Raw genomic sequence first — 24169 nt, forward strand, 5'->3', positions numbered from 1 at the left:
CACACATTGTTGATTTCACACAGGATACAAACTCCTGTCTCCTGGGGGAAAACCCTGTGTTTTGTGTCCCATCCACTGTCCCTGACCTCCAGCTCTTATGGCGTTTCACACTGTCTGTACTACAGCGCCTGACTCCCGCTTCTGCTCCTGTTATAATTACTACGGTCGCTAGAGGTTGCTGTCGTTTTCTTTTATACTTTCTTTCAGTGATCTACCATGTGAAGGTGTAGTAGGCCCCTATTGACCCAGATCTATGGGGCTTATAGCGACTGATAACGCCTATTTAATAACCTGACAACAGTCTAATCGGCTAGCCATAACGCCTTCCTTCTAGTGTCTGTCAGTTTTCATGCTGTCTAAATAATGTAAATCTCTAAATACTGTAATTAAAAACACCAGTTTGTAGTAGATTCAGTTTGTTTATTATTATTTTGTGTCTTTTGTGCATTTTCCTAAACAATTTATGATTTTTTTACCACAGTTTTCACTACAAATATCCTTGTTATACCATACGCCACTTTGCAAAACAAATCATGCTTTATATTCCAAATATGAGGGTAAGCACTGTATGTTAGTTTTGGCAAGGTACAGGCTTTTTTGTACTTTTAATTGCAGGAAAAAGAAATGTAATCTACAAATTACATGTACTCCTATCACAAAATGTTTTAACATCTGCATCCATGTGTTTGAATGATGACCAAATGGTCCCAAAATCATCTTTTGCTCCCTACAACTGTACTTTGTGTGCATTATAAACATATAAATGACACATAATCCTGCAATCCACAGGCTGCATTTTTATTATATATTCACATACATACATTCTTATTTTATCATATCAATGTTTTGTCACTATCCTACTGTATCGACATTCAGTGATGGAGAACAGGCACTTAAAACTCTCTGAGCTGTGCAGTTTTATGGCAGCGCTGCTGAAGGTGTGCTGATCTCTCCCAGCCTCCTCAGCAATCCGTCCAGCGTCTCCAAGTTCTGTGATTTCTCCTCCAACAGCTCGTATCGCAGACTGGAGATGTCTTGCTTGATCTCTTTCAGCTCACCTGATGAAAAACACACAAAAGGGCATAAAGGAAACGTTTGATTTCAAAATGGAAATTCTAAAATTCAGAGGAAACATTATGTGACAAGAGTAGCTTTATTTCCAAATTGGATATAACAACCGAGTTTCAGTATCATTGTGTTGATTTTACCTTCAGTGATCTCGTCACTCTCTTTGTCTGCTCGGGCTTTGATGATGTAACGCTTTATCAGACGCTTCATGATCTTCTGCAACCAGAGATGGAAATTAACAATACTATAATGGGAAAAAAGTTAGATGTCAAATAGTCAAATTAAAATGTTTATATAGATAAAAGCTTTAAGATCCTGAAATACTAATTCTTTCAGAAAATGATTGTATTACTGTATTAACCTGAGAAATACTTGCAAAAGTAATAGTGTAGTGTACTCCTGGTTAGTTATAATGTAGCAATGTATCATATTTTTTTTGAGCTTTTAATTTCTTTTGTATATCAAATTTGATTCTGTAGAGTAGAAACTACTCAGAAGTACATACCTGATATCGGGATGGGCTGGTAGAAGCACCAAATCCTGAAGTTTTGCCTTCACCGAGCTGGAAAATTAAACTGAAATTAACTTCATTGAACATAAGTGTGACATTTCTCAGGTTAAACTCGTCTTCAGGTCTGAGTTGGAGCCTGTGGTGAAGCAGTAAACAGTAAAACCACTGGGAGGTGCTCAGGCTCTGCCTTTAGAGCTCCTCTAAGTATCATGGTTTAATGATTACTACTGTACAAGCTGAGAAAAAATAAATGCTGTGTACAGTTTTTTTTTCTTACACGTCCATATTGTGTGGTACCTGGTTGAGCTGTGTCTCACTTTTCTCCTCACTGTGTCCTGTCACATAATGCAGGAGCAGGGACTTGATGGCCGTACCCAGTCCCAGCATAGATTTTGGACTGGGGACTAGGTTGAAGGGCACAGGGAGCGTCCTTCCCTCCTCAAAGTAGGAGAACCAGAGTTTGGCCCGAGCAAACTTCCACTCAACATCAGCATCATCCTAAAGAGAAGAGGGAAACAAAAGTAAGAAAGGAGAAACAAACATGTTGGAAAGAGAAAAACACAGCGTCAGCACCATTAAATGAGTCTGAAAGGAATAGATTGACATTTTAAGAAATGAAAGTGAAGAAGCGTATTTCCCAAAATGTCAAACTATTTCTTCAACAGAGGCTGTAAAAAGAAAGTCCACACCTCAACATTGTGCACATTTGATTTGCAACACTAACATTTTGTAAAATAAACCATCAAATGTGATTCATATTAGAGCACAGCAAACCTTAATCTGTCTTTAAATCAGTCTTAAATCTTAATGTACAGAATGGGCCTAAACTAGAGTATTGTGGTTTACCAAAATTTATATTCCTGTTCTAAATTACATTATTCCTCTCCTGCCAAAAACTGCAAAAATATTTGAATCACATAAGGATATGTGCTACATGTGAAGGCAGGAAATGCTTTCTTGAAGCACATGATGATTTAGTATTTTGATGACCAACCTCAATCTCCTGGAAGGAACTGTTAATCATGGCGATGAGCATATTGAGCAGCACTATCACCATGGGACGTTGTAAACCCCGTACAGCACGTAACCAATGTTCTCGATGAATTTGTGGCCGTTATTGATCACGACAGACCTGACCTCAGACAGTCCAAATATAGCCCAGAACAACGTCTTGAAGCTTTCCTCCAAGCTGGATGCAAGCAAATATAGAGGGAAATGGGGGGAGATGAGAGAAAAGTTATTTTTGAATTCAAACAAACCATTAATCTTACGACTGGAGATGTTAAAGATGCTCTGTGAGAAAAGCAATGGAAGAAGAAAAATGGTTTTACTGTGTGTACAAGAATAAAAGTTTGTTTAAGATAGGCAATCCATCATATCATATTTAAATTCCTTTATTATAACTGTGTGAAAATGCAGTGGCAAGCATTTGTAAAGAAGTGGTTCCCAATCAGGGGGTCAGGACCCCCACAATAGGTCCCAAGATAAATCTGAGGGGTCACAATCTGATTAAAGGGACAAGAAAGATTCAAATCTGACAGACAATCTCTATTTGATTATCCTGTAATTTTGCTTTTATTTTGAAATACAGGATATATTTCTACCTCTTCCAGCCTCTAAAAATCCCTCAAATAAAATAATCATCAATAAAAAAAAAAATTGTTGGTTGCACTGCTGACAGCTTGTGTCCACACTAAGGTTATAACCTGTGATACGAAGTCCCAAATAGATATTTTAAAGGGTGACAAGTCAAAAAGTGTTGGAAAGCTCTCTTATTAAAGATGCTCTTTTATCCATGATTTCAATACTGAAGAGCAACTTTGACTTCAACAAAATGTTCAAATAATAGATGTGTTTTCTGAATCTTTTAGTCTATGCAAGCTGATTTTAATAGTTGAAACAAAAACAAGATGTTAAATGCACAGCTGCTGGAAAGTAGGAAACTCTAAAAGAGCATGTGCGAATAGATGCAGGTGTCTCTCACGTGGTGAAGGCGTCATTCTCCTTCGCCCCCAGGTAATACGAGTACAGGTTGAACATGCCGATCATGAACGCCAGAAAGACCAAGAGGAAGATGACCATGAACTTGAAGATGTCCTTGACAGTCCTCCCTAGAGAGATCTGCAGTGGGCCAAAGCTCTCATTGGCTGGGAGGATGTAAGCGATCCGAGAGAAGCTCAGCACCACCGCCACCGCGTACAGGCCCTCCGATACCAGCTGGGGATCTGAGGGCATCCAGTAGATACGTGCTGCAAAAACACAGCGTGAATCAGTCAGTGAACTTCAGTAAATCTACTCTGACTGACTTTTGTACACTACTTTTTGAAAAACAAGTTCATCAAATTGGTTACATTAGGACACCACATTAGCCATTTAACCACAAGTGTCATACAGAAGTGGACGTGGTTACATCCAAAGTTGGCCAGGTGATAGCCAAGCAGAGAGAGCTTGATACACCTTTAACATTAATTTGTATTGTTTTACGTTGTTTTACCAGCGCAAAGCCCAAAGTGCCATGGAAAGACTAAATGGAGATGCTACAAGGAGAAGCTAAATGACCGAGCAAATCGAATAGCTAATAGGAAAAGGTAAAGCAGCAGGAAAATGGAAATGGAAAAGGAAATTGTCCTTTTATATGCCTGATTAAAATCAAATCTGTATTCTTAATTCAATTAGTGAATCCAGTTATTTATTTATCTTTTTAAACTATATTTTCAAATAGATTTTTAAATTCCATTATTTATTTATTAATGTATTTTTTAAATGACATACTTATTAAGTGTTTTACATCCTTTTTGTAAATCCCCTTTTAATTTGAACTGTTTATCAATAGATTTTAATTAATTTGTTCTTTTTATAATTCCTCTTTTTATTGCCCATTAAAATATAAAATATAAATTCCTTTGTAATTTAGTCTATATATTTATGGATTTATAAATTAGTTGGTAAACAAATTTATTAATGCCTATTTTTTATTGTTCGATAAATTAATGAAATGTTTGATTACTATTTCTATGACACTTGTGGTCCTCCATATTTCACAGAGAATGTATGTAATAAAGCACCTGGATCTCAATTTATTATGATTATAGGGATAGAAAAACTTTTTTGGGGAACATTACTGTAATCTTTGCTTTTCTTGTGAAATGTTGGAGAGTTTAACCTCTTCCAGCCTCCAACTATTAGCAAATACACATGTGCAAACTGTGACTGAGGGATTACAAGTAGACTGTGCGTATTTTTTTCAAGCCAAAAATGCTGGGAACCACTGAACTAAGCAACTGTTACTCTGATTTGCCTTCAAGAAAGCTATTTCTGTAAATGTCATTAGTCTAAAATGGGTCTGTTTTATCCTGTTCCCAATAAAAAACAGGGAAATTAAGGCAGACTACTGGTGTTCAAAGTCCAAAGCCAACAGACGTCATCTCTGCTCCTATATGTACCGCCTCATGCTAACTCACTAGAACTGTTTATACATTAAGTAAATGATGGTATTTAAAGTGTGGCGGTCTGGTAGTCTGTGCGGGTGTGTGAGCATGCTCACCAAGTGTAAAGTAGTGTATCTCGGGGGGCAGTGTGACATTAATCAGTGTTGTGTAGTGTGTGTGTACATAGGTCTGGGCTAAGTCAGCGTGTCTCAGTGTGGAGAAGCGGCAGCTGAAGGAGGCGAGGAAGATAGCCAGCATCCCAAAGTCCAGAAAGTTCCACGGTTCGACCAGGTACTCCCCTGGCCCCTGACTCCAGATCTCCTTCACCTCAGCCCAGATCATACCTGCAGCGGCACAAGTCACATGATGTGATACACAGGAGGACACGTCTTTTCCTCCATCGTGATCGTCTAATGCTCACCCATGACCCATGAAATGATGAGGATCTCCATCCACGTGAAGGGCGTCGTGGTCATGCGGTAGAGCAGCAGCGGGTCAGAGTTAAGTCCTCCTGGGAGATGATGGTGGGTCATGTTTGGCAACAGGGTGGTGCCTGCGAAACGATCAGCAGCATTCAGGATCAGAAGACCCAGGAAAATTGTGAAAGATGAGGCATGGGCCACAAACTTCATGAAGGGGCTCCGCATCACTTTCCCCACCTGAGCGAGAGAGAGATAAAATGATAGGAAGATGAGAGAAAACGTCCTGCAAGGAATTAAATGTCTAGTATTTAGTTACATACTCTGCTGCATGGAGCGATCCAGTAAGCCACAGCCAGTCCAGGCAGTCCTATAGCCACCGCCAACACCACCAGCAGTTTGATAGCAGTGGTTTGTTGTCTCAGGCCGGGCAGATTCTCATACCAGATACTCAGCAGCTGCTGCTGGCAGTTAGGATGAGCCACAAACTGAAGGGCATAGACATTACATAGTGGGAAAGAGTTTCAAGTGTGAACATACAGTAAATAGTCTGCCGCCTGAACTCCAACTTGATTCAATAAGACAGTGATTCTCAAAGTGGGGTCCGGGGACCCACTCTGTCAGGGGTCCACGAAATAAGTTGCTAAAAAAATCATCATTAAAAAGTACATATCTACAGATAGGCACATTTGCACCAATAAAACAACATATTGTGTCCATTAATACCACCCACGTTACCAGGAGAGACGGAGGAGTAAAAGTTTGGAGCCTTCTAGAGAAATTCACCACATTTAGCTCTGTTTTATGGTGATACCTCAACTGAGTGAAGACAGCAGGGAAACCAGTGTTTACTGAGGAGCATAAAGATTGAGCAGCAAACCAAGCCAAGGCCGGATTATTTATTTTCCAACCATGCATCCGGTGTGTTTGATTCCCTTTTTGAGGTTTTGTGTTATGTTTTGGGGTCATTATTTTTTCAGGTTGTCCGTCCGTATGACGTCTGTGATTAGATTTTGATGGTCAAAGTTCAAAAGTCACTGTGACCTCATAAAACACATTTTTGGCCATAACTCAACAATTCATTATAATAATGACATTTTAGACAGACATGGATGTAAACTGCAACTTCACTGGTTGGCGAAAGGCATACAACCGTGAAAGAGGTATTTTCTAATTTTGCAATATTGCTTTTATATTTCTGTATTTTGAAGGGAGGATACTGAACCTTTTTGTTGTTGGATTATTTGGTCGCATTGAGAAAGACTGTTTTTGAGTTGGACAAATCCAGTGGACATTCCTCCAGTTAATTTTCTTGTGCTCTTATTTCGGCCGGGGATTTTTTATTAATAAATTGTGTTTAAGCTAACAATCAAGTTTCCTAATAAGTGTATTCTCTTGGTGGGGTCAAGTCATTAAATGTTCACTGTGATTCTTTAGAAGTTTGAATGAAAGGATGTGAAATAGGTGGCTGGCCAGAAGGTTGGAAATCAATCTTAAAACATGATGGTTAATATTTCTTATTATGACCAAAAACACTGGCTTTTTCTTGCCTCTGTGTCATTGCTTGGTTGTGAGCATACTAACCTTTTTGAGTTCGTATTTGATGGCTAATTTGAGCCGTGTGAGGGAGGGGCGACCTGGTAGGTCATAGATGTCCTCGGAGTCAGTTTCTCCGCTCAGTATGGCCTCCACCTCCTCCGTGCTGCGACACAGATCCAGGAGGCCCACCACGTAGTCCTTACACTGGCTCGACAGACAGCAGTAGTCATTCTACGAACAGAGTGAAAGTGCGTCAGAGAGTGAAACGTATGAGATGTACAGGAGATATGGACTGGTACTGGGGTTACTAATGTAGCCCAGTAAAAAGCAATATATAAGCCAGGATTTTTTTAAAATATGCTTCTAGATTTTAAGGGAAATATGGTCAAGAATAGAGGTTGCCATTTATTTTGGCTTTAGCCACATTTGTTTAAGGTAACTCTTGCCTATATACCAAGAAAAGTGGGCTGCATCATGATTAATTTGTGTGAGCAGTGGATTGGATTGGACTGTGACATTTATTTATTGTACACTACCTGTAGTATACTGTCCTGCTGTAAGGCCAATAATAATCATAGTTGTTATGTGTGTGTCAGACCAACGATGTCAACAGTGACTACAAGATGTAGACCCCCGGCTGTTTCTGCTTCCTCTCTTAGGGCTCATAAAATGTTCTTATGTTTACTGGCAGCTTTTACTGGCAGCGACATGGTAAATAGGGTTTTTGTGTACTTGACGATGAGCTGGTTTTCAGGGCATGTTTACAGCGGCACTAACAGGATGTGCAACAGTGATTACAGAAAGTCTTGTGGTGATTCTGATTTGTACCTTAAATTCTTTCTCAATATTAGCCAGCATGGCCAGTTCGTTGCTGAGCTCGAGAGCTGCCAGCACCGGGTCCTCATTGGACAGGGAGAGGTAAGCGGGACTGGCGAGTCCTCTGTAGGCATTGATCCTTGACCGCGAGTGGCTGAAGGAGTCAAACTGCTGCTGGTAGTTGCAGGAGTCACAGCCGCAGAAGTAATCGTGAGGAGGGTCGATGCGAGCCCCTTTACTCAGCAGGGTGTGAACGATCTCGTACTCCTGGCAGTGCGCTGCAAGGATCACTGGAGTAACGTCATGAGAGAACCTGTGGGGATGTACACACACAAGACCATATACATTTACATTGTTCATGTTGCATCAGCTAATTAGCTGTTTTTATTCATGCTTCCCCATCACTGGGTCATTCACCAGCTGTTTGGCTACCAGCTGACTAGTAATGTCCAATCATATTCATACAGGTGTACCTTATGACAATGCTGTTCCACTTCTAACCTCTTCCTTACGTGTTAAGTTTTTGGTATTGTCAACTTTCTAAGATAGAATATTCTTGTATGTGTTCGACATTTTGGAAAAATACAATAAATTGCATTCTTATCAAGAGTTTAATACCACTCTCATGAAGCATCAGCTTGCAAACTTAGCTTAGCAGAGACTGGAAATAGGCCTTGCAGGAGCTAATTGGTCCCTGATATTGTTGGCTTAAAAGTGCAGCGCTGGCTGTGCCATTATTTTCCTATGTGGAGAGCCGTGCCACCCAACTAGACGAAAGCGCTCTCCTTGGCATGGCACATCGCTTGAAATTGCCACAGAGCGCTGTGCATGCAGCAAGCAAAGCCCTCTAAACAGTCAGGGGCATCCAGGAGGCCCTACATGTCAGGACATTTAGATATTTATTACAACAGTGCTGCTGTTACACTGCTGTCAGAGGGCACAACATTTTAGTGATGCTCCTTGTAACTGCCTTACCTCGTCCCGTCTTCATCGTAAGCGTAGAAGTCGTCCAACATTTCTGCTTGAGCAGGGCTCGCTGTCAGACGATGGGCATCTCTGAATGCCGGGTGACACAAGAGGGCCTCTGTGATACGAACATAACCTTTACCTACAACACACACAAACACAGAGCAAAGCTGTTGGTGTATGGTTGGCACCTTTGATAGCCTTAGTACTCAGTTCTGTTGTAGTTTTTAATTTTTAAGATACAGTGGTATTTTTTGTATTTTCCTTGAGGCTTTAATCCAAACTCACTCAATAGCAACCTCATGTTGCTCACCATCCCACTTACAGCCAATTAAAGGAGGTTTAAGTTTCTGATGGTTAACCCTGATGTTAATTTCTGTGCTGTTTCAACTAGCCTATAGGAATTATGTTTTACAACTGGCCAAGCTGACTGATTTTATCTGCACATGTTGTATAGGCTATGTGTTGTTAGCTAGCTAAACTGTATCTGCTCAGCCCTATCTTTTGTACACAGTTAAAAGTAAGTTGTTATTTAAATTTTCTTCATTTTAAAGACTTTCTTCTGAGGAACAAAGCTGCTCCATTACCACTCCATCTAGGAATAAATACGGCAGCGAAGTATGTTGTTACACACCACTTATATGATGAATGCTTTTGATACACATGCTTTAATAAAGAAAACTTAAATACTTTTAACCTTGCATACTGTATGTCATACTCATACCTTTTCACCTTGTATAAAATGTATAATACACTGACCTGATATACCATTTACAATTACTGAATGTCATTTGCTTCATTATAAGTTGTCTTTCAATCAAACATTAAGATATAAGTGGAAAAAAAAACTGTTCACAAAGCATTAAAGACATGACCACTGACTATTTTTCTAACAATTTAGCCACAAATTCACATACTGACCATATACGGTCCAGCCATATACTCAGTTTTGACCGAATCTTGTTATTTTTGTCTTTTAGCCTACCACTAACTCCCATGATTCTCTAGTTTGTCATCTGTAGGTTTCATGGGATTTGGTGGAAGCCGATGATCATCAAATGATAAATTGAAATTAAATTTTAAAGCATGATGCACAGTCAGCGATGACCTCTTTGACAGTTTTGACCCCTGGAGAGCACTGCAGTATCAGCTTCCTGCCATGTGTGATTAACCTTTTAAATGTACTTTCGGCCTTTGTATACACACAAATGCATCTTACTGATGGCTAACAGGAGGGCGTCACCCACTCTGGCCATATCCGCCCTCCCCAGCAGCAGCTCCGTCACCTCCAGATGTTCGTTGGATACAGCCAGCTGCAATGCGTTCTGGCCCATGTAGTCCACAGCATTGACGTTCAAGTTGGATAGTTGGAGCAGCATGCGCCGCACCTCTGGTATGTTGCCGTATTCAGCTGCCTCCAGGAAACGCTGCTCAACCTCTGACGGGCTGATTGAGGGAGCAGAGAACATGTAGGCTGGACCACGGAGAGCCTGGCGTCGTTTAACAACACTGAGGGGAGCCATGAGCTGTCTCTCAGAGCTGCCGGGGCCGCCAAAGAGGAAACACAGTATATATCATCCACATTATCAGTTATATATACACACATAAAGCCTTTTGGAAACCACACTTCAGATTCTTGTTCCCAGTTCCATCTCAATTTAACATTCTACAGCTAAAATATTAGCTTTTTAGTGGCTTAAAGGTGCAGTGTGAAGGATCTGGTGGCATCTAGCGGTGAGGTTGCAGATTGCAACCAACTGAAACTTCTATGTGCCAAACGTGTGTGAGAACTACGGTGGCTGACACAAAAACATGAAAACGCGAATGGCTCTTTCCATAGGCGCAGTTTGACTTTAAGGTTGGGGGTTCTGTGTACAATACAGAGAGGTCTTGTGTATTGGGATGCTGTGTGTTGCCTACATATTATGTGTATAACTGAATGTGCTGCGAGTGAGTGTCAGCGGAAAAATCAGTTTTATTGCATTTATTTGTACCAGAATGTCCTAAATGTCTGCGAGCTGTGCTGCACAGTGCAACGCCGTTTGGAGTTGAACTTTTGTCAAATGCCCTGTTTCTATTTATTCCTGTTGCTCGCATTGAAAGCACCGCAATGGACGAGGAACGGCTGGTTGATGAAGTTGAAATGAGGGGTTAATATTTATACGATACCTCCTCATTTTACTACAAAAACCTAGAAGGAGGCAGCTGGCTCAAGGGCGATCACCTGAAAGTTTCCTACTTGCTGTTGGAAATATCGTATTGTATCGTAATTTCCAGTAAATAACACATTATAAAACATGTGTTTTCATTTTAAAAGGTACAAACATAGGAAGATATCAAGTCTTTTAAGTGGTGACATCTACAGTCTGAGTGTGGTTTGTTTACATGATGTAACAGAAAGTGCATATTTAATTGATTCAGTGCGGACAGAGAGCATCTGATGTTATTATAAATAAATAATAATCTTTTTATCTTGTTGGTTTCTTATTTTGTCATTAAGAAGATACAACAAGGTTGATATTATTCATTATTACAATAAATTATTAGTTCTGTGTTAATATAAAAAATATAGATAATATTTAAATCCCTACATGCATTTTTGGCTACGACCACTAGGGGGTTCAGTGAGCCCCCTGAACCACCACAAACTGCGCCTGTGGCCCTATCGGAGCCAGTGTTTGGTTTGTCTGTTCTGGGCTACTGTAGAAACATGGCGGCGGGCTCCGTAAAGAGGACCCGCTCCGTATGTAGATATAAAAGACTCATTCTAAGGTAACGAAAACCCGATTCTTATTTTCAGGTGATTATATACTAAAGAAAACATACTTATTAATATTATATTCCATTTCTGCCAATAGATCCCCCTAAATGTTACACACTGTTCCTTTAAAATGCTGTTAATATGATTTAATCATTCATTCTACTTATGTGGTGGTAATACCAAAACAAATACAGCATTCACCTTTCTTTAAAGCAATCCTAGTGATCTACTGCAAGCTTTTATTTGGTATAGTTTGGGAATATTTAATACCTGACAAGGAAACCTTTTGAAAAGACATAAAAATAACATAAAGGTGAAATGTTGAATAGTCTGATTTCTGACAGAAAGAGAGTATAGTGCCAGTATTCTTTTAGTTTTAGACATTACTCTATAAACTGCCATCTTCCCTATAATGAACCATGTTTGGATACAAATCTAAAAAAGAATACCAATAGAGATAAGTGTAAAATAAAAGTTGTAATGTTATTGCCTGATTTCACATTAATGCCCACATCAGATCTGACATTATGCTGATGGACCATTTATTGATTGACAGAAATTATTATCTCCTTTTTCCAGGTAACTGCAACTTTGGAAAGTAAAGTATAGTAATGTAAAGTATTGCTCCATTTCAATTAAATATTTTTCATATAAATAATGATCTGGTACTGGCTCATTTTATTGTCCAGTTTCAGAGATCAAACTGTGAAAGCTGCTGCTGTCTCATACGGTGAATCATGCAGTGAATATGTTGTATAAGATCATCCTTGTAGAATTTGAGGTACTATTAAAGGACACTACGTAACATCACAAACATTAAAAATGGTATTGTATTGTGAAAAAAAAAAAAACCTAACTATCACTATGAAAATAGCTACAGACATGTTGAGGTTATTGTAGCTTTAACTGGATTAATTAAAGCAATTATTTCATTGCCTTATGTTATGTGTCTTTATCAGTATAACATCATCCTGTATTATTCTTAATTCATCCATTTACAATGTGCAACATGATAATTCACAACCATATACAGTTAAATAAAATCCAAAAAAGTCCAAATTGTTATCCGTAATTCTACTATTATTTTATGAAGATGAACACACAAACACACCTGCCCGCTACATGCACATCTGGCTGAGTAGGGGTTATAAATGAAAGACTCACCCGAGGCATCGTCCAGAGCAACAGTTTTCCTCTCCAAAGTCATCGTACATCAGCAGGTTATCACGACTCCGAGTCCTGGGGCTGTCGCTGTAACCCGCAGGTCGGCTGTTGTGATGAACCGCTGGAGGTCTGTGGTTCATCCCGGAGGTGGTCAACAACAGAGGGTCCTAGTTCATGTGAAGGAGTAATAAAGTGTCTGTGGCATGACTCTCTCTCCCTCTCTGTGTCGCCCTCCCCCCTCTGTCTCTTTATCCTTGAGAAAGAATGCATCCTTCTGGGTCCCACTATACTTTTATTTACATGACTCGTTGAACTATACAGATGTGCAGAGCAGCTCAGTGTTATGACTGAACACACTGGTGATATATGGCTATATTTGTCTTAATTGTTTCAGCTGAATCTTCCTGGTTTTCCCTGAAATAACTCCCTGAATTAGTTTCGAGAATACAGGCTTAATTTACAAAGATTAAGTAGATAAACAAGAACAGAATATTCTCAAAATATTGTGCTTTGCCAGCAGTTTTAATGCTCAGGCTGTAAAATGCTATTTTAAACCGCAGTGTTTAGAGTACATGTTGAGTTGTGTGTGTGTGTGTGTGTGTGTGTGTGTGTGTGTGTGTGTGTGTGTGTGTGGGTGTGTGTGTGTGTGTGTGTGTGTCTGTGTGTATGTACATGCGTGCAGGAGTAACTGATGGCTGATGAACAGCAGATGAGATTCTTCAGGGTTTAAATTCCCAGTAGACTTTGCTTCCTGTGTGCTCCCACACTCCACTGATCCCCGTCCAGTGTGGGAAAACGACTTCCCACCCTGCACGCACACACACACACACACACACACAAACCAACACACACACACACACATACAGGTATACATACATATACAGTTTACGTGTGTGTGTTTATGTCTGATTTGAAGCATGCAAACCAGTATTTCCTCACAAGCAGGTCAAAGGTCACAGCATTCAGTGTTTGCATTACACACACACATGTACTTAAGTGCATTATTTCTGAATGGTACAGCGTGTTCCTCTTCATTGTCCTCTGTCTGTCTGATTTCGTTACCTCTCCTTCTCTGTTTTCAAGCTGACTTTCACACAACACACCCCGTTACATCACACCAACATGTTGACATTGAAAGATCTGATAAAGCCGAGTCTCTGATGTACGATTGTAGCGGCGAAAATCGCCTTTTAAGGCCCTGATTGCTGAAGATTAGTCACTTTGGACGGTTTGTGACGTACATGTAACGGCGTCACATTTCGCGGGGAGGATGGAAGGGTGAAAGGGGGTAAACTCTGACAAATGTCACCAGCATGAGTTTTTGTTAAGACGTCCTCCTCAGGACAGAACAGATATGGATGTAAACACTGTCAACGCAAACATATACACTCTTATTTGGGGGGCAATGAGTGGGCAAACACCTGGATAGTCATTTTCTGTGTGTTTGTGTTTCTGATTCTGGTGATAACACTGTAGGAGCTCTGGCTCTTTGTGTGGTCTGGTGTGTATATTTAGCGATAATGAACCCCCCCACCCCACACACACACACACGTACACACACACACACAGTAATCTGTGTGTGCTACTGTGCAGAAATAAGGAGATGGGGGATTTAGGGGGATAATGTTGGTGCTACATATGAGCATCCTGGTCTCTGGAGGAAACTTTGGCAGTAATGGGACTCATGTAATGTACTTCATCACTGTTTTAAGGTGCTTTTACTTTATTTGTGTATTGCCATGTTGTCTGACAGCCGTAGATGCTGGATAATTCGCAGAATAGAACAAACAACATAACGATGATTTAGCTGTTCTTAGAGCCTTACCAGTAGTGGAGCTAGAGATTACATTTTTATGGCAAGTTTGATAACTGTAGTGTACAAAGAGGGCATTCTAGTATGACAGTGAAGTTAGTTTTAGTGATTTACAGGTAAAAATGAAATAGGGGTGGGCGAATCGATTCCAAAACATCTACAGATATTGCATCTTGTTTTGAAGATCGGTTCTAGCATCAATAAGATCGATACAAAAAAGCTATCAGTTTCTCTCTTCTAAATTGTACCCATTTGTATTTCTTTAAAATTATAACTGTGAGGGCTGTTGGTTAGGACCCAGATGCAGACACAGACACAGCTGGATGGTGGTTGAAAAGCAGGTGGATTTATTATAATAAAGGTGGTGAGGGTGCTGGAGAAGGCAGGGGACAGGCAGGCTGCTGAGCAGGGTGGAGTGGCTGGAGGAATGAGCTGAGGCGGCGTGAGGATGGCTCGATGGGAGGCTGGCACAACTGGTAGGCAGAACAATCTGGCGAGGACTGGCAGGAAAGCTGGTGTTCTTGTACTGTGGGTTGATTAGGTGATTGTTGACAGGTGCAGAGTGCAGAGTGGAGAGTGAGACCAGGTGCCTGATGAGGAAGCCGCGCCCCTGCCACACCCACACAGACAGGCAGGGGAGGGGGAGACCCAGGGGAAGCAGAACACCGGAAAACTACTGGAGTCAAGGCCAGAGCCGTGACAATAATTGTCACTTAGTTCATGTACTCTTTGCTTCTCCACTGCTGTGGTCATGTTGTGTGCATTCAAACAACATGCAGGTACAACATAGTCGGGGTGTGCGCCATAATTGCAGTGGTGGCTGAACAAAAGAGGAGCATAGTTAATAACTCATAAATCATGCCACACTGCTCTCCCCTACATTGAAGTACATAAGCCACTTTTAACAATAAAAACTATCGGTATTGGTACAATTGGTTTGTTGGACACCTCTAGGGTGAGCTGGAACATGACTTTCTAGTCTGAAGCTACAACTCTGTGGAACCGCATCAAATGGTTGTGTATAGAAAGGAACCAGCAAATTGTAAAATCTGATCTGAGGTCTGCAAAAACTCCAGACTCGCTGCCCAACGACCTATCCTAACCTTAACCATTAGAGGTCAATGCCTAACCTTAACAATCTCGTGAGAGTTTCCCCAGTTTTCTGGTTCCCTTCTAGACACAACCCAATCAAACCTGTGAACATATCATAAGTCAATTATGACTCCCAAGGTGCATTTCCGTAAGAAACCGGCAATCACAGAGCTTCATATTCTGTTGTGTGCTGTGCTAATGGTGAGATGAAGTGGAATATTACACTTTGTAGAAATCTGTTAAAACATTAATCAGCTCCAATTAGTTCACTTTCGAAGGATAATTCCTGTTTAATACAACTTGGGTGTGATTTTTGTTGATTTGTCCACAGTTTCTAATGTGAAATTGCAATATCACAAATTCCTGCATGGATTATAATGCCTAGAACTGCTGCAGACAAAATATCACACACATATTTGTGAACAGTACAGTGAGCTATGTGTAGGTCTCAACTAACACACTATGTTGAGAGAGATTCACAGCACCACCTGCTGGAACGGGTCGATAATTCAGGAGCGTCAGCTTCACCTGCTGCTGCCAGTCACATTGTAACTTAGACTCAGTACAGATTTACTCAGCTTGAGATGCATTCAGAGTTATACTTCTATGATCTGTATTACAAGAACATAAGGAGGAGCAAGAGTTTGTTCCTTCTTATCTTGCATATTTCTGACACTCGTCCAAGGCAAAAGTCAGCATAGGCTTGGACCACCTATCCTGATCTTTCTGACAGCAGCACAATATATTGCCAGAACATATTTAGTGTAATTGTTTCTAGGAATAGAAAACTAAAATAAAACTTTCAGCTGTGGGATTTCTCCTGCTTGGCTAAAAGCGATGCAGCCTTCCCACTCTACAGAGGTTCAGATGAGACCAGAGGATAAGGCCTTTAGCATTGGGATGTGGTGGCATCAAAATAATCACTTCTTCAGGGTTTTCAGATGGGTAACAGCCACAGCCTTGTCTTAGCAAAATTTAATCTTAAACCTGCAGTAGGCAGTATCTTTTTGGCATCATTGGGCAAATATTATTATAATTATTATATGATTATATTCCATAATAACCTTTCAGCATATTGTAATTCAAGTGTTCTGAGAGAAAACTAGACTTCTGCACCTCCTCATGGCTGTTTTCAGGCTTTAACAAATCTAGCCCGTGATGGTAAACTTTGGCAAATCACAGGTCATTTCAGAGAGAGAGTGTTCTGTTACTGTGATGCCTATTTCTCACCTCAGATGTTTTCAGAAACATCTTGTAGTGTACTGTTTAGCTGTAAAATGAGAAAGTTTGTGACCCGGCAGCCATGTTGAGATCAGTTGAGGAAATACCAAGCACCACCCACCAGCCGGAGCAAACTTTCTCATTTTACAGCTAAACAGTACACTACAAGATGTTTCTAAAACCATTTGATGTGAGAAATAGGCATTACAGTTACAGAATATTGATTCATATTTGATCAGCGCTGCCTAGTTTGACCGTTTGATTGGAGTTTACAATTTATTGACAGCTGCTCAGAGACGGTAGGCTCCAGCTCAGCTCTGATCAGTTGTTTTCTTCTGGTCTGTGAAATCTTGCAGATGGGAGCACTGTAGGATAAATGCTCCAATTCTACCTACTGCAGCTTTAATTGACTGTTAATTTAATTGATTTTTTTGCTACTTTTCTGATGATGTTGGAGTTGTTGTGTTGATTGCATTATAATTTCAGGAATATTAGTCCTCAAAAGTCAAAGCAAAATCACCTTAAAGGAATATTTTCAGTACAGGTGATTGGTTACAATGAGGTGAAAGAATGAAAATGACACATCCTTCTATCCTGTTTTATTAACACTGCAGGTTGTACAAAGATGCAGTGCAACTTATGATTCATCCCTTTTTTTCCTCCTCCTCTCTGTCAGTTATTGGTTGCAATCCTCCTGATCTTCATCGTGACAGATTTGATGTTGTGAGGGACTCCGTTCTGTCTCCAGGTGTCCCACAGGATTTGCGTCCTCTGAGCCCGGTTCTGCTCTGCGTCTTCAGGAGAGCCGTTGAGGTTTGCCAGGCCGCATTGGTTGAACCACCATCCTGTCTGGTTGTGCTGAGTGCTGCAGCTCTCCACTGTTCGCTCTTCGATGGAGCAGGAAGGATTACAGCCGTCGTTGTCCACGTCTGAGGCGCTGAATGGAGCCGTGTCCTGGTTCTGATCCTGGTCGTAGCCGCGAAATGCATCACCTGTGCAGAAATACACACAGAAATGCAGATATGCACATGCAGAGTGTGAGTATATACACAGTACATTCATCATTATTTTTGCATGCGTGGAAAGAAAAAGCACAGCATTTGTCACTTAATTTTTTGTTTTGAATCATTAAGTCTTACCTGCGCTGCCTGCATATCTGCCCAGGTGTATAGTGAAGAACTGTGTTTCACTGTCCAGGTTGAAATCATCATATGACGCGTAAGAGGTGACGTCATCTTGGGACACCAGGGCGACATGAAGTTGGAACCGAGTATCTTTCTGGTTTACTATATGAAATACCTTCTTCAGACCCAACCAGTGTTCACCTACACACACACACACATACACACACACACACACACACGCACACGCAAACACACGTACACACACACACACACATACATACACACACACATTGAAAGAGAGATTGTGACGTTACTATTGGCAAGTGCAAAATTAATCTCCAACATTTGTAAGGTTTGTTCAAAGTGAGACCGCTGCAAAGTGCACCTATTAAAATGTTCACTTAAAGCAGCAGTGGGTAGAGTTGGAGCAAATATGATTAAAAAAAGTTATTTTTATAAAACGGTCATTAAATATTGACAGTAGTGAATAAAACGGGTAATCTGAAAAAAAAAAGAAATAAGCATAAAGGTAACAGAATATTGATTCATATTTGATCAGCGCTGCCTAGTTTGACAATTTGATCGGAGTTCCCGAGTGATTGACAGCTGCTCAGAGACGGCAGGCTCCAGCTCGGCTCTGATTGGTCTGTGACCGTTTTATAAAAATAACTTTTTGCTCCAATCTGCCTACTCCAGCTTTAATTGATGTTCTTGAGCAGTCAGCTGGCACACCTGGTGTACATTAGCTGTTGTTCCTAACACGTCAACCTCCTCCTCATGTTGGTTTTAAAGCTTCAAACAGGAAGTCTAACAGAAGGAAAAATATAGCTACATGGGTTAACACGCATGCACATACACATGCTTGGAGGTGACCTGACGTGAAGGAGGATGCATATGTGTGCCCATGTAAATGATATTACTATATATTTGCACTCCACCCTCCCCCTTTTATTTTCTATTAACTTATTTGTTTATTTAATTTATTATTATTACTCTCTTATTTTTGTATTATTATTGTGTGTTTTCTTGTTTTGTGGTTTTTATTTATTTATTTAATTTTAATTATATTTCTTTTTATTATCATTATCATTATCATTATCATTATTATTATTATTATTATTTCTTTTCTTAATTTTATTTCAATTTTGAATGTTGAAGTTGTTTTCTCTAGTTTACTTAATGAGTTCGTCTATAAGCTCAACTACTTAATAAAATTGGTTTATAAACTATTGTAATTACGAACTGTAAATTGCATTTATGAAAACAACCTCGAAAAAAGGGAAAAAATAAAGTATAAAAAACAAAAACAAAAAAAAAACAGGAAACATGCTTCTGTCACTGTTTAAAGTACCTGCAAGGTTTCCAAAGCCATCAACATAATCAGCCCATGGTCGTTTGAAGTCAGTTAATCCATCGGTCCTCCGCTGCATCACCGTCCATCCGCCATCCATGTAGTCCATCTCACAGAAAACCTGCAGCACAAGTTGTGTTTTGAGCGTGACTGCCGATTGAGTGACAGACTGTGAATGATTAGCATACCTCAAATGAAGAGTCTGTATTCTCCGGATGGACGATGTAAATACCACTGGGGATCTTGGGGACGACTGACAAAAGATTGTCCTTGATGTCGCTGCAGTCTCGCCCTAATCAAAGCAAACACACTGTCTGTTGCCATCAGGAGGAAAATTAACGTTCACTAAAGGATGCATACCTAAGAATGTATAAGGTTGAGAATTTTCTCCTATTCTTAGGCTAGTAAAACCCTTTAAAATCCAACCAGATTATCTCAAAAACACCTTGTCATGTTGTCATGAGAAGAGGCCACTTTGGAGATACAGATGGGTGAAAAATTAAAAGGGTGTTCCAGCAATTTAGTATTGCAGTTTACTCATCTTGAGGATGTGTTACAAAACTGGAGGTGTGGAATTTAACAAATCTAGCCCATGACGGGAAACTTTGGCCAATCACAGGTCATTTCAGAGAGAGAGCGTTCCTATTGGCTGTTCATTCAACAGAGGCAGCTGTCAATCACTCGTGAACTCCGATCAAACGATCAATGTAAGCGCTGATCAAATATGAATCAATATTATGTTACGTTAATGCCTATTTCTTGCCTCAAATGTTTTCAGAATCATCTTGTAGTGCACGGTTTACCTGTAAAATGAGTTTGTGATGCTGCTGCCATTGTGAAATCTGGTGAAGGAACACCAAGTTCTGGTCACATGACCGGAGCACAGCCAATAGGAACGCTCTCTCAATGAAATGACTTGTGATTGGTCAAAGTTTCCCATCACGGGCTACATTTTTTTAAAGTCGGAAAACAGAGCCATGATGAGGTGCAGAAGTCTAGTTAATTCTCAGAACACTTGAATTACAATATGCTGAAAGGTTATAATGGAATTTTGGCCCAATGATACCAAAAATATACTGCCTACTGCCACTTTAAAACAACCAAAAAGCTAATAGAACAATGGCCAAGTGTCAAGGAGAAGGAACCACTGAATATGTCCAAATAGAAGCCTATTAAGTGTGATAAAGAAAACAAACACAATACAGACAGAGATTTGTATTAAAAGTTCCTAAAAATAACAGGAAAACTCATCTCTGATGGTAATTGAACAGTTTATCAGTTGTTCTGTATCATCATTGTTATGCATTGAATATAATATGAAATATCCATAAAATAAGTCACTTAGTCAGGGGTCATCTGTTTACTCAATGATAGAAAAGGGGTCCCTTAAGGAAAAAGGTTGGGAACCACTGGGCTAGACTATGCAGAGAGGTCAAGACTTCTTTAATCCGTATTATGAGTGTCAGGGTCTTAAAGTCTGACTGCCAATCAAAGATAACCTGAATGACATCATCTGCGTTATTTTGTCTGACATCAAAAAGCTCCTCCAGAGTCACTCCTCGTGACTAGTAGATGATATTCATGTGTAAAATTGGTGGAAGTTGTATGTATGAATATTGTGTCATTGCATGTGTTTGTGTGAGTTACCGTGGGATTGCACGGGTTTGATGGAGTACATCTCAGTGTTGCTTCTCTGAACCTCGGAGCTGAGCATCTGCACTTTGGTCATCAGCTCTGTGACCTGGAAATGTGACACTACTGTACATACAGCCAGCCAATCAGACGCTTAGAAACTGTGTTAGTAAAGAGAGGGAAAGAATACTCCACTTTACCTGACTGCTGAGGATGTCCAGGGCTCTCTGCTGCTCCTCCATCACATCCCTCATCAGCTTCCGGGTGCTACGTCCAAACGCCAACAGAGACTGCTGTAACTGGCCTACACACACACACACACACACGCGCGCTCTGAACAACAGATGATGATGATAGACATAACAATACCAGAAAAGAGAAAATGTTTTTGTTTTTTTTACCACAGATTGAATGTTTCTCATCTCTAAGCAGCTTGACAGTGATGTCACACGGGATGGAGCACGTGTCCCGACCTTTGACCCCTCCGGGAAGTTTCTGGACTTTGACTGGAGCATCAGAGAAGTCCTCAATGACTGTTTCTGATTGGTTCAAATTGGTGCTGTCTCCTGTGTCCTGACAATCAAGAGAGAACTAAAGTGAGAGTTTATCTCATCTGTGGATCAACAATGTCAGACATCCTGGTTGGCTACACACACACACACACACACACACACACACACACACACATACACACACACACAAACACACAGACACTAACTGCATTATCCTGTCTTAACATCCTGCAAAAAACATTTGTAAGTACTGTACTTAAGTACAGTTTTGAGGTACTTTACTCGGCCGGATTCCATTTGATGCTACTTTACACTTTTACTCCACTACTGTACATTTCAGAGGGAAATATTGTATATTTTACTTATTAGTTACTAATTGTTTTGTATATTTTACAGATTATATTTAATACAACACATATGATGAGCTTCTGAAATGTATACCTAGAAAAAAATTGCCATCTTATCAAATCTTTTTAGTCTGGAATTAAGTCTTCAACGATTTAGTTATCAAAGTTACCGCAATAATAATGCCTTAGCGCAAATTCATTTGAACTCCACTAATTTCTTTAACGCATTAACGCAATTAATCTTTGGAAGGTGGTAGTGGGATCAGTTTGAAAGCTAGAGTGAAGATACTGGTATCATATGAAACTAAAAAACCTAAGGAATCCATTGTCATATGACCCATGTCATACTATCTTGACGCGAAGGAGGCTAAATAATGCTCCAAAGTTACACTAAATTTTAGCGAGGAAAAATTGGCGTGGCCATTTTTGACCTCTGACCTCACAATGTGTGGATGAATATGAGGTTCTATGGGTACCCACTAGTCTCCCCTTTACAGACATGCCCACTTTATGATAATACACATGCAGTTTGGGGCAAATCATAATCAAGTCAGCACACTGACACACTGACAGCTGTTGTTGCCTGTTGGGCTTGAGTTTGCCATGTTATGATTTGAGCATATCTTTTATGCTAAATGCAGTACCTGTGAGGGTTTCTGGACAATATTTGTCATTGTTTTGTGTTGTTAATTGATTTCCAATAATAAAAATATACATACATTTGCGAGCATTTGCCCATTCTCATGTTGATAAGAGTATTAAAGTCTTGAAAAATCTCCCTTTATGGTGCATTTTGAACAGATAAAAAATGTGCAATTAATTTGCAATTAATCACAATTAATCATGCAAATAATCACAATTACATATTTTAATCGATTGACAGCCCTATCATTTATGTATTAAACATTTTCATTATTCTAGTGCAGCAACTTTTCTTTTTTGTTTGAAGATACAGACACTCAGAACAAGGTTTTAGGACTCAGATATTATTATTCAGGTTCACATTTTATAAGCGTAGCGGTAGTGATATGGTTACAATCACGTCCAGACCAGACGTGGCAACTGTGAATCTCGCTGTGTTTAATACGATCAGCTTCTATTCTATTCTGTTCTATTCCACCTCAACCTGCCACAAGTAAAATGCTGCTCACACATTAATGCATCAGTCATAATAATCCATATAATAGGCTATATGAAACACTATTTGGCATAACAATTACTCTTACTTTTGTTACTTTAAGTACATTTTGGTGATTATACTTAATTGCTTTTACTTCAGTATGATTTTGAGTGCTGGACTTTTACTTATAATGGAATATTTTAACATTGAGGTATTGATCTGAATCTAACCCTTCTTCTAACCCTGTTTCTAATCCTTATTTACACACACGCGCACGCGCACGCGCACACACATTATTTTGATGACTATTTTAACGTTGAAATAACTAATAAAAGAAAAGAAAAATTCACAATTCATGATCCATCCATGTTGCCTAACTCTAAATCCTTGGATCTCCTTGATTGCATCAGCATTTCTTGAGGCAATTTATTGTACTCAGCAAAACAAATGATGATGACGAAAGTTGAAAATGACATGCAGATCATACATACTGTAGAGGAAAGCAGATGAGGCACAAGCAGCAGGATGACAGTTGTTGTCCACATCATGTCAGTGCCGCCTGACTATGATTATTTCCTGAACTCCACTCCGTCACCAGCAGCCACTCCTTCATTTATGCTTTATTTTTCCACAGTCTGCTCTTTTCTCCTCACATGTCCACCCTTCTACCAAGTCTTGTCTGCATCTGCTCCTTCCTCGCAGTTGTCAAACTTCTCCTCCGACTACCTCCCTCTCTCCACCTCCATCAGTCACTCCCACTTTTTTCTGGTAATTCCCATTACAACATCGCCTGTTAGAGCAGGTCAAATTTGTAAATGGGTTGGTGATAAAAGTCTGGATATGTTTCTGACAAGTAGCTGAATGTGCTGATTCAAGATTTGTGGTAAAGAGTGATTACCTTCCCCCTCAGTGTGTCTTTTACCAGGCATTTACAGGTTATATCCTGCCACCAGCATGAGAAACAGATGTGGGGTAAGGGAAACGGGCAGCTTGTTTTAATGTGGGAACCACTTTCTCTCTGCTCTTTGCGTGGGAGCTAAAGGTAGGGTGCAGTGAAGGCAGGGCTGCTCTTGTGCTCATATTTCCCCCCTCTTGTCTCTCTGACCACTGACTCATATATCTGAAAACAGCCTCCCAGAGGGTCAGACCAATTACTTCTGTTAACTGGGCAGTTAAGCAGTGAGGAAAGTGAAAAGAGCAGCAGCACATTCCTGTCAGGGTCCAGCTGGAGCCGGCCGGCCTGTCGCTTCCCTGGAAAACTTTGCAGTGAGAGCCAAAGAAAAGC

General features: G+C 40.1%; 2 protein-coding genes across 3 annotated transcripts; both read right to left on the bottom strand.

The window, feature by feature from the left end:
- Positions 1-686: 686 nt before the first annotated feature.
- trpc6a (transient receptor potential cation channel, subfamily C, member 6a) lies at positions 687-12974 on the bottom strand. The gene is given in 15 exon segments (XM_037747761.1): positions 687-1058; positions 1209-1284; positions 1574-1630; positions 1877-2077; positions 2574-2638; positions 2641-2768; positions 3564-3828; positions 5124-5351; positions 5429-5666; positions 5750-5914; positions 7011-7196; positions 7794-8094; positions 8757-8889; positions 9967-10286; positions 12673-12974. Coding segments are annotated over 15 exon segments (2643 nt in total). The 5' UTR covers positions 12813-12974; the 3' UTR covers positions 687-918.
- A 4404-nt stretch (positions 12975-17378) lies between these two features.
- Positions 17379-23579, bottom strand: angptl5 (angiopoietin-like 5). Of its 2 annotated transcripts, none has more exons than XM_037747791.1 (8): positions 23376-23579; positions 21307-21496; positions 21106-21209; positions 20921-21014; positions 19462-19565; positions 19274-19394; positions 17938-18123; positions 17379-17790 (listed from the first exon to the last, which is right to left on the bottom strand). In XM_037747791.1, exons 1-8 carry the CDS (start codon positions 23430-23432, stop codon positions 17471-17473), a joined length of 1176 nt encoding a protein of 391 aa, XP_037603719.1. In that variant the 5' UTR covers positions 23433-23579; the 3' UTR covers positions 17379-17470. The 2 variants fall into 2 exon arrangements, with proteins under 2 accessions (XP_037603719.1, XP_037603721.1); XM_037747793.1 differs by having other exon boundaries at positions 21307-21478; positions 23376-23578.
- Between the last annotated feature and the right edge of the window lie 590 nt (positions 23580-24169).

Source organism: Sebastes umbrosus, chromosome 17, assembly GCF_015220745.1.
Source record: "Sebastes umbrosus isolate fSebUmb1 chromosome 17, fSebUmb1.pri, whole genome shotgun sequence".
Classification (NCBI taxonomy): Eukaryota; Metazoa; Chordata; class Actinopteri; order Perciformes; family Sebastidae; genus Sebastes; species Sebastes umbrosus.